Source organism: Gossypium hirsutum, chromosome D02 (assembly GCF_007990345.1).
Source record: "Gossypium hirsutum isolate 1008001.06 chromosome D02, Gossypium_hirsutum_v2.1, whole genome shotgun sequence".
NCBI lineage: Eukaryota > Viridiplantae > Streptophyta > Magnoliopsida > Malvales > Malvaceae > Gossypium > Gossypium hirsutum.
The window spans coordinates 1220492-1231680 of NC_053438.1; the positions used below are offsets into that span (position 1 = coordinate 1220492).

At 31.9% G+C, this 11189-nt stretch overlaps 1 protein-coding gene across 8 annotated transcripts; it reads right to left on the reverse strand.

The window, feature by feature from the left end:
- Nucleotides 1–468: 468 nt before the first annotated feature.
- LOC107939729 (uncharacterized) lies at nucleotides 469–8820 on the reverse strand. 8 transcript variants are annotated; one of them, XM_016873100.2, is made up of 9 exons: nucleotides 7406–8820; nucleotides 7057–7106; nucleotides 5107–5742; nucleotides 4908–5006; nucleotides 2914–4753; nucleotides 2232–2458; nucleotides 1970–2121; nucleotides 1170–1423; nucleotides 469–962 (listed from the first exon to the last, which is right to left on the reverse strand). In XM_016873100.2, the coding sequence occupies exons 1-6, from the start codon at nucleotides 8601–8603 to the stop codon at nucleotides 2454–2456; spliced, it is 3828 nt and encodes a 1275-aa protein (XP_016728589.2). In that variant the 5' UTR covers nucleotides 8604–8820; the 3' UTR covers nucleotides 469–962; nucleotides 1170–1423; nucleotides 1970–2121; nucleotides 2232–2453. The 8 variants fall into 8 exon arrangements, with proteins under 8 accessions (XP_016728589.2, XP_016728584.2, XP_040943907.1 ...); XM_016873095.2 differs by having other exon boundaries at nucleotides 2232–2788; XM_041087973.1 differs by having other exon boundaries at nucleotides 469–1423; nucleotides 7421–8820.
- Nucleotides 8821–11189: the final 2369 nt, after the last annotated feature.

Here is an 11189-nt window from a genome sequence, read left to right on the forward strand (position 1 = left end):
AAATACATGAGTAATAAATTAAATAAAAATATTACTTTTGAATATGAAAAATTACTAATCATGTTTTATTCATCTTTTCTCTCTAATTATCTTTGATTCTTAGTAGTTAGAGAGAAAAAAAATTGTGATCATCTTTATATAATCGATTCATATTTAAGTTGATCATCACTCTTGTCGCTCCTTCTTTCTTGTCATTAGTTTCATAATCACAATTAAGCTAATTTTATTATTCACCAAAAAATAATACTGATACCATGTTAAAAAAATGTCAAACTCGAGTACCAAATAAATTATTAAGCCCATAATAATTAATTAATTAATATGAAAATTGTTTTCCTTTTTTACATAGAAACTAAACATAGATCCGAGAGTGAAAGCATCATACATGCATAAAAGAAGTAAAGAAAAAAATATAACAACAATTTCCGTCAAATTTTAAAAATTCGAATTCAGACTTTGAGTCCTAAATAAGACATCAATCATTGTTTATTTTTTTTATATGTAATATTCTACGGTATATATCAAGAAAGATACAGCGACGAAAATGAACCATATCTTCTTGTTTAAAAGGAAAGCAATCACCATACGTAAGACAATCACCATATTACATCACGAATACCCCACAATAAACAAAACTTTACGTTGCAGTACAAAAGAAAAGGACAAATTTGTAAGTTAACAATTAAATAAAAGGTTGCAAAGCTGTAGATAAAGAATAATACGTACTTTTTTGCTTTGGGATATTATTACGCACTACAAATGACCATTCATTTGCATCACTATAACCAAGCTTCGGGAGTAAAAAGCTTGTGAGCCATTGTAATAATACTTTAACATGGTTTTCGAAATGGTAAGATAGTATTAGGGAAGATGGATCTGGATCCAACCATGAAAACTTTTTTTTCCTTGATATCAACATAGAACAAAACCCAATGTGATGATAAGCACAATGGTAAAAACAACTGCAATCACAAAAAGAAACAACAGAATATTACATCTGTTCTTGTTAGTTACGATTAGGGATTTAAATAAAATTTTATATTTTCGGTTTGATTTTTCTATTATATCATAATTGAAAACAATTTATGGATTGCATTCACCAAACTCAATTTAAATATTAATTATAAGCTAAAAAGAATATTTAAAAGAAAAAAAATCAAAGAGCTTACTTTATGTACACCCCTTAGCTTCTCAGCTTTAAACCAAATTAGTACTTCAAGTTCTGATCTGGATTCTTGTATCAACTGAGTCTAATCATTGCAAAACATAGGGTACTTCATACATATAATGATTATAAAATAATAACAATTTCAATTGCAAATATCAATAGACTTTGATACAGCTATTTGAGACTCATATGAATATATGTATTTGAAAATTTATTGGATCTCTTCTTAAGCAATTCGAAGAAAGCATTGACAACCTGCATTATAATATAAAAAATTAATTAACATCATTGATTTATCTTCAACAAGATTTATACTAGATTGAAGACATGAGAATATTGAACACAACTTGATAATTAATGCATGACACAAATATATGAATTGCCAAATTGATTTATGCTCAATCACTATATATTTGATAATTACTTATTGAATCATTAATATAATACTCTTTTCAAGTTTCACCACTTTGGGGCACCATGAGTAAAGGTGCCAATATCTCACCCTCTGAAATTTAAATTTTTTAGCTCGTCCAATCAATTTTTTGTGAAACATAAATTTCTTTATATAGTTAGGTTATAATGATCATTTCGTATTCCACTATTAACACATCAAAACTAGCAATATACCCATTCAACTCATCCTTTCGCCATTTATCTAGCCGTTTATACTCCTTGCTAGTAAACCTTGAGAGTAAATATGCCTTAATATCCTATAAGAGTAATAACCAAATAAAACCAGTAATATATGAATAACTACAAGGAATGTATGTATATATAGAAGCAAATAAATGAAGTATGAACCTGTTCACACCATGGTCCTTCCTCCTTCAATGTTGTTTCATCTTCAGACTCGGAAGATGAACTCTGAACCTCATCCGATTGATTATTATCGAACAATAGATCATAGTTCAAAATTTCAATTACGTCATCGACATTTTTTTCATGATCAGGTTCTGTAATAAGAAACTTTGCTTAATAACTTAATTCCTTCTTAATAATAAGGAAACCAAATTCATTTAAATTCAACCACATAAGTGATAAAAGGATCAAATAAAGAACTTACTTCCTATCGATGATTCCAACCTACTGTCATTGCAAACCAAAGCTTTCATGATCTCTGCTTTTTCACCAATAGACTCTGAAGAAGAAAATTGTGGCTCCATCCAATTGTCAAAAGATAGACTAAAGTCTGGCATTTTTTACTGGATAAGAGTCCTCCAAGATAGACTAAAGTCTGGCATTTTTTACTGGATAAGAGTCCTCCTCATCCATCTTCCTTTTCCTTTTATCCTATGAAATGATAATGCACTAAGGGAATTAAATTCTCATACTGTATGAAAAAAAAATTCAATGGAGACCGTTTCTAGTCATAATCCATGTACAAAGCTTGAGTATGGATAGTATGAAACTGTGATTCCACGTCATCCTTATCCCTTTCCAATAGGAGAATGACAAATCGGATTTTTCCTCTTTATTTTTACTTTTTTACTCTTGACAAAATTCAAATCTAATTAAAAATGCTAAAAATTAGGAGAAAAACTCTTATTTGTCATTCTCCTATTGGAAAGAAATAAGGATGGCGTGTAATCACAATTTCATACAATCCTTTATCTCCATCATCTGTAACAACAAATCCACTATGTTAAGTGATATTATGTAATATACAAATAGCCGAGAAGGCCTTCTAAGCGAAGTGTAGGAAAATATAATTGAAGGATCTAAACACATTAGTTGTTAAGACTTACTTTCTTTTGGAGTTTCCAACCAGTTTTCACTGCATACCAAAGCTTCCATGCTCTCAGGATTCAAGCTACCGTAGGCTGGATTATTGATCATGGCACTAATATTTGAACATGATGTGGAAATTGATACCGGAATTGCAAGGAAATCTTGAGCCATCTTTGCAAGTATTGGAAACCTTTGAGATTTATCACACCACCAACCAAGTATGTCAAAGAATGCTCCATCCATGGGAAGTAAAGGTTCGTCTAAGTAAAGCTCAAGCTCTAACTTCCATGAGGCCTCCTCATTGAAGTTGCTTGCAGATGCAAATTTACTCAAGGAGTCCAAAATACTATCATTTCCAAGCACTATTGTTGAACAATTGAAATCATCCAAGACTGAAGCAGATGATGTTAGATTTTTGGCTTCACTGGCATATTCATAGTAGACATCCCGAAGAACTTTGTGAAACATGTTCAATCGCATCTTACTGTCATGGCCATAAATCACCCTATATGAGAGCTCCACAATTTTAAATTTTAACCTTGGATCAAGAACAGATGCAACAGCTAATGCCAAATTGCATAAGCTCCAATAGCGGTCGAATTTCCTCTTCATCAATGTAACAAATGAATGACTGCTTTTTTCCAACTGAAGAAATTTCTTGTATGTGTCACAAAGCTTTGGAAGGTACAAACTTACAGGAAGGCATTGAGTTCCTTTGACATCATCAAAGCATTTCAAACAACTCTGTAGAGCTACTGCATTCTCCCATTCCTCCATTGTTGGGTTTAGTTTAAAATTGTCATCAATTTGCTCCAGTTTACAAAAGATTTCTCTTGATCTCAAAGCACTATCAAGAATGTCAAAGTCTGATTTCAGCCTGAAAGAAAGATCATCCCATAATTTCCCACCTTGTAGCTTCACTTGATCTACAGCTTCTTGGAATTTCAATTTTCCATGTCTTGTTTCAGTGACATATTCAATGGACTTCCTTAACTTAAAAAGTATGCCATCCATCTCACGGAACCCATCCTCAAGAAGTGTGAAACTGATGAACCAATGATCTGAAGAAACAGAGCCCTGGTCACTAAGACAAATTTCTTTTATCTGATCAACCATACTGTCATTCAAAAAAGAGTTATCCACAGTTATGGAGCATACTTTGTTGCTTATATTCCACTCCAAAACCAAGCTCCGAATAATTTCGCCTAAAGCCTTTGTGTCATTGATATGCTCCAAAGTTTTCAAGGCAAGAATCTTCCTCTTTAGTTCCCAACCATCATCAATAAAATGTGATATCAAACAGCAATATATAGTCTTTCCAGAATTGTTCTTCAGCAAACTCACTGTCAGATTGAATTTACTAGCAAGCTTATCAAAATACAGCTGAAGTTTCTCCTTCTCTTCGTCATAAATGCGATGTATATAAGATAAAATATCTTTAGATTGAAACTCAAACATGGGTTGCAAACCTTTCACAAAATTCTTAAAGGTTTCTTGTTCAGCCATATCCAAAGGACATTGAAGCTTAATCATCATTTTAGCAAGATCCATGTGACTCCTTTTTTTATCAAACCTCAAGCTTCCTTCATTGGTATCAACTGGGAGTATCAACTGGCTTTCTTGATTTTGTTTCTTCTTACCAGGACATACTTTCGAGTGGTTATTCAAGTGTGTGGTCCCACTCTTGCTTGACCCCGTAAGCACCTTGGGGCAATGTTTGCATTTGGCTACTTGTTTTTCATCTTCTTCAAACCTATCAAAGTGATCCCAAACCTTAGACCTCAACTCTCTCTGTGTGGCTTTTGAGGGTTCCTGCTTATTTGCTTTTACAATCTCAGGGTCACCATTGGGAAAAATCTGAGAAATTGAGAATAAATCATTTATACTACATTATATAATTTAAGCATACATATTGACAAGCTATTCCCCTAATAACCCTTTTTATCTTAGAAATTATAAATCAGTTATCAACTAGAATATATGATATTAACAAGGACGAATAAATAATTACCTGGTTATGAGGTCCTTCTAGTGTGTTAGAAGGAGCTGCAACAACTTTTGATGAAGACTGTATAGTTATTGGCGAGGGAAAATTTGGAACCACTCCCCTCTGACAGCAAATGTTATTATCATCGTTAGAACCATGAATGCTAATTTATGATTAATTTAGTGTTGAAATAATAGAGTAACATATAAGACAATGCAATTACCTGGACATTAACCCCATTTAGTTCTACTGCATCAACGTCCTCTGTTTCTTCAGCTATTTTCAAGGGCCTTGCTGTGTACGAAGATGTTGGAATGTTTGAAATAGCTTGTTCGGTGCCTTGAACCTTTACTGTTACAAACTTTTTCTCCATATGTTTCAAGTCATTGAAGATACGAGGAGTAAAAGATTTTGAGATTTCACTCTCAGTTGTAGGCCAATAAAATTCTACTACATAAATATCATTACTTGTGTACCGATTTTGTAGACAGATTGCAACAACAACATCTACGTTACAATGCTTTGCACGTTGGAGATACATGTAGTCGTCTATGTCAGACTTAGTAAGAGATGGCTCAAAATGGTAGCCGTCCTTTGATTCAAGTGCTTTCTCAATAATGGTTTGCTCAATCTTATATTCACATGAACGCATAAATTTATAAGAGTTCCAATCTTTCGAATAACAAGAATTACTTTGAATTGAAAAAGTATATTTCTTGTTTGGATCCGACATAGTTTCATTCATATTGTCAACTTTAGAAACCCATGTTAAAGCCAATGAAAACTTATGTTCACAATATAAATGGTTTAGTATGTCATATATCTCAGCAACGGCAGCTACTCGACTCAATGTCAAACCCTGTAATTATTAAATAAAAGGCAATTACCAAAAAAAAAATTTGAAATCACACTCTAAATGAAAATAATTTTGATATTGTACTCTTGGTTTGATAAAAGAAATAAAATTAAAAGGTGGTTTTTTGTTTTTGTTTTTATTCGTAATTGTAAAAAATAAAATAAAAAACATAATGTTATAATTATACTTAATTCAGACAAATTTGATTCTTTCATACATATAAAGATATATTCATAGATCAAGTTGGATTGAACCGCATTTCAAAAATAAATTAAAAACTTATTCAGGTCTAAGCTAGGCTACTTGAAATAATTCATTTTATTATTTTAAAAATTAAAATATTTTTATATTAATATTAATATTAATATTTTTATAATTAAATTTTAGTTCTAATTTTTACTATGAAAAATTTAATTCGAGTCAATGTGAATTTTAATTTAGCTTAAGGGTGTAAAAAGCCCTCAAACTTTAAAAAAATTTAAAAATTAAGCCCCTCGTTTTTTTTGCACTCAATTGAGCACTTGAACTTTCAAAATGCATCAAAAAATCCCTCAAACTTCTTCAAAAAAATCAATTAAGCCCCTACTTTTTTTTTACTCAATAGGGTACTTGAACTTTCAAAATGCATAAAAAAAAACCCCTTCAAAATTTTTCAAAAAGCAATTAAGCTCCTGCTCTTATTAAAAATTAGAAAAAAATTATAAAAATAATAAATTTTAGAAAAATTATTAAATTTTAATAAAAAATTTAAAAAATTAAAAAATAGAATTTTTTTTATAAAAAATCGTAAAAAAATAAAAAATTGTAAAATTTTATAAATATCATAAAAAAATGACCCCTAGTTTTTTTTTTCAATTAAAGCCATCATGTGTCACAACACATCGTCACATGTGGCGAAAAATGATAAAAAATAAAAGTCAATAAAAGTTATAGAAAAATTATAAAATCCTTCTTTTGGTACGATAATTTTTATAAATATTTTTTTTATGAAATTTATATTTCTTTACATTTTGTATAATTTTCTTACGACTTTATAAAATTTTATAATTTTTATATTCCTATATATTTTATTTTTACTTTTCAATAAAATTTTAATATTTGAATTTTTATTAAAATTTAATAATATTTATAGCTTTTATTTATTTTAATTTTTATATTTTTAAAATTTTTAATAAAAGCAAGGACTTAATTATTTTTTTGAAAAGTTTAAAAATCTTTTTGATACATTTAAAAAGTTAATTATTTTTTTTCTAAAATAGGAACCATAAATAATACAATGAAAAGAGTCCATAAAATAATTAAATGTGAAATTAATACCTCCGGAAATGGTCGAAGAGGCCGAAGAGGTGATGGATATGGATTGAAACCTACAAAGAAATTCCATTACATTTAGTCAACGTAATGATAAACAAAAATAACTTTTATCCAATAAATAAAAATAAGTTAAAGAAAAGACGATTTAATATTAATTAATTTGGTCAGTTTCTGTTTAACTGAACTTATAATTAATATATTATTAAACTAAGAATGTCATGAAATTATATTTTTTAAACTTAAAATAAATTATAATATTTAATATATGATTAAACTAATAATATAATCAAAATAACTTAGTTTTTTGCATATACAATATATGATTAATGGCAAAAAATAAAAAGAAAAGTACCTTGTCCAAACTTACCGTTGCTGGAATTGAAATTTAAGTGCTCTTCTTCAACTTTGGGTTTCCATGCCGACAAGAAAAACATTGGACATTCCTTGTAACCTAAAATCAAACATTCTTCTTCCTTCCCCATTATTTCTAGCCAACTTTGATTCGACATTGAAAAAAAGTCATTTAGGGGATTTACATCCTTAACAATAAGGTCAATACCTTCCCTGTGGTTTAATGGAATTCGACTAAAGCCAGCCATTGAAAAGAGATGTTGCCATTCTGTCAAAGTTGGGTGCCGCCTAATTACATTATTACCTTCCCATGCCTCTATGTGGCACTCCCACGCATACTCCTCATCAAAATAAAGGTCCAACTCCTCCCAGCAATCAAGAGTCTTCAAGGAATACTGAAATGAATCCTTGAAACATGTCAAGAAGTTGGAGTGGGTATGATTAGAATAAAAGTCTAGCATGATTACAATCGTTGGATTTATCTCCTTCAATCTTACCAACTCTCTCTCCATTGCTTTTGCATCTCTTACCAACTTATCAAGTTTAAATTTATAGTAAACCACCACCATTTCATCATCTCTTCTTCTTTTCAAATCTATTTCACATTCATCCACTTCTGCCAAACTATTGCCATAAACCAGTTTCAACTCATCCTCCAACTTTACATTAACTTCCTTGGCATCCCTAGTCAAAAACTCCATTTGGCGTAAGAACTTTACATATTTTTTCAGAAACGGTGGAAGTATGTAACTTACACGGACGGGTAGAGGATCGCCGGAGAAGGTCGGTAGTGTACGAACAACTGAATTCTGAAAACTGGAATACGGGATGGAGAAATCAATAAGGTGCAATTTCCTGTTTCCCATCAAAGCATTCTTTTCCATTAAAGCATCATGGATGACATTTTCTATGACGCCATTAATAAGGTAGCTGCCACAATGATAATATGGTGAAGGATCCACCGGGAAAGTGAAGTAGGAAGAAGCGGGATGCAGTCCGTAGGCTCGGCGAACCAGAGCGTCCGCAAAGTATTTCACCACTCTGCTTTTATATAGGTAGGGTCTTTCATCAGCAAGAATCAAGATGTTCTGAAGGTACGCATCGGCGCTTTTCAGATCCCCATCTTCAATAGCTTCAGCGCAGGATAGTAACAATCTCAAGGCGGTGTCGGTGTCGATGTCAAACAAAGAAGAAGCCATGAAAGAAGGTGAGATTCAACAGAGTTTTGGGTAAAGCAGAAGAGAAATATGGTAGAAAAGTAAGTGAAAGCAGCAATGATTGATATGCATAATTTAGGAAAAGCAAAAGCAGTAGGAAAAGCGCGTCGTCACGCGGAATACTGGTGTTTCTACTATGACTTTTCTGTTTGCTTCCTACAAATTACCTGCCTGCAAATTAAGTAATATCTCCTTTTTCCTTTCATTATTTTCTTTTTTGAGAGAATTTTTTTAAAAAAAATTACATACAAAATCATATTAACCAGTTATTACGCGGTTCATGTTGGTTCGAATAAGACTGGTTTTAATATTTAAACATTATGTTCATACAAAAAAAAATATTTTTGAAGTGATGGCATGACACAGCATTATATTGTAATGTCATCATATGAACCTAAGAAAAGTTATTAATTTTTTTTTTTTTGAAAAACAAAACATAACTAAACTAACTACCTAATATTTTAATAATCACTTACCCTATCATTCCAAGACCATCACACTCTAAATTATCTCCTCTGGGCAATTCTAAATTATGCACTATGTTGTATTGTTTTGCCCAACTCACTGAAATTTTAATGGTTCCCCTGAAATTCCAAGATAGACATTGGAACACAAAGAGATTTCTATTTTTCCATATGCTCCATATTAACGAACCAAAAAGAGTAGACCAAGTCACCCTTTTCCTTAACGTCCATCCAAAATTTTTTAGGTTTGTTTTGACCCAATTTGAGAGGTTCCTAAAAAAAACAGCGACTAGCAATTTCTTGGCACAAAGTACTTCAAAATATTTTTCGTAATCGGGCAATCCCTAAGGACATGTAAGATATCTTCTATCTTGTGGTGGTAGACTAGGCAGGACATACTTTGTCTAATACCCCTTCGTACACGTTCCTGATTGGTAAGCAGTCTTTGTCTGCAAACAAGCCATAAGAAGAAGAACACGATGTGGTCCTTGATACTTCCAGAAGGCTTTCCACTTAGAATCTCTTACATCCCACGTATCTGCTTTTAACATATGATATGCACTTCTTATCGAAAATCCTCCATTTGTTGTATGTATCTAAAAGATTCTATCAAGGCCGGCTAGAGGGTGTGGTGGAGGGATACTTGCGATCTTTTGACAACTTCTTCTGGCAGTCGTTCCTTAAAAGCTTCCATATTCCATGCTGTGTCCTCTGTTACCATATCTTTAATAAAATAGTTTGTGATGGGCCTATCCGTAGCAGAGACATACATTTTCAACGGTCCTACTTTTGGGATCCAAGAATCCTCTCAATGGTGGACTGCCCTTGATGTTGCAACACGGAGTTTGGAGGTCGTAACACGGTAAACAAAATATCAAAAGAGCAGTCTAGCATTGGTGTTGCGACACAACCATAAGGTGTCACAAGATATCCCTAAAGATATGCCCTAAGGAGTAGACTGTCATCAGTGTTGCAACACAGGCCAGAGGGTGTCGTGGCACAGACGTGATGAGGTCACTTAATGAGCCAAGGGTATGTTGTCCACACGATGAACTTTAACGCAAAATAGTTAGCCAAATTACGTCAGGGATTAGTGGCCAAACCTAGGCTTATAAATAGAATTGCTCTGAGCAGTTTATAAACAACTTTTTACTTATTTTAATTGTACTTTCAATTGTAATTTAGATTTCTTTTCAGTTGTAATTTTTAGTTTTCTATTTCGTTCTTTGTGGGGATCGAAATTTAGATTAATCAACTATTCACGAATTACCATTCGTGCCATTATATTTATATTAGGATTTTTCTTATCTCTGTTCTTGTTTTATTCGTAATATTTATCTTTTCAATAAATTACATTGCACATGTTAAATCCATGGGGAACTAATCCAATAAGGGAGATTAATGAGTGGATGTGGGATTAATTAACATCTATGTGGGGTTTCTTAGCGGATCACCTAGTTGGGATAAGGAGAACTTAAAATGTAATAGCCCGATTTTGGGCATAGTCAGAACAGTGGTTTCGTGACCACAAATTAGACGAGGAAAAAATTTATTTTTATTATATTTTATGGCCTACAATTTCACGCAATGATTTCGTGAAAATTTTGTTCAAAAATTTCGACGTTTGGGCACTCAATTTAGTCAAAAGGACTAAATTGTAAAAAGTGCAAAAGTTGAGTTCTACATGTTAGAGGTGTCCAATTGTTATGAAAATTTAAATTGGAGGTTCTTATATGGTAATTATACCATTGGTTAAGTTGGTACACAAAAATGGACATGAGATAAGTGAAATAGGAAATTTTTAAGTTAGGGGAAATTTGGTAATTTAGTAATAAAAAAGGATTAAAAAGGGAAAAATATGCCAAAATGTGCTCATCTTCTCCATGGTGAACGAAAATAGCAAGGGGGAAGCCATAGTTAGGGTTTTCAAGCTTCCAAGCTCCATAGTAAGTGATTCCAAGCCCCGTTTTTAATGTTCTTTACGTTTTTAGAGTCCCGATAACTTGATTTAGCTTATTCTAGCAATAATTTAACCTAGGGCTTATGTTTGAAAAAATACACATAGGTGAAATGTGTTTATTTTGATGTTTTATGGTAGAATATG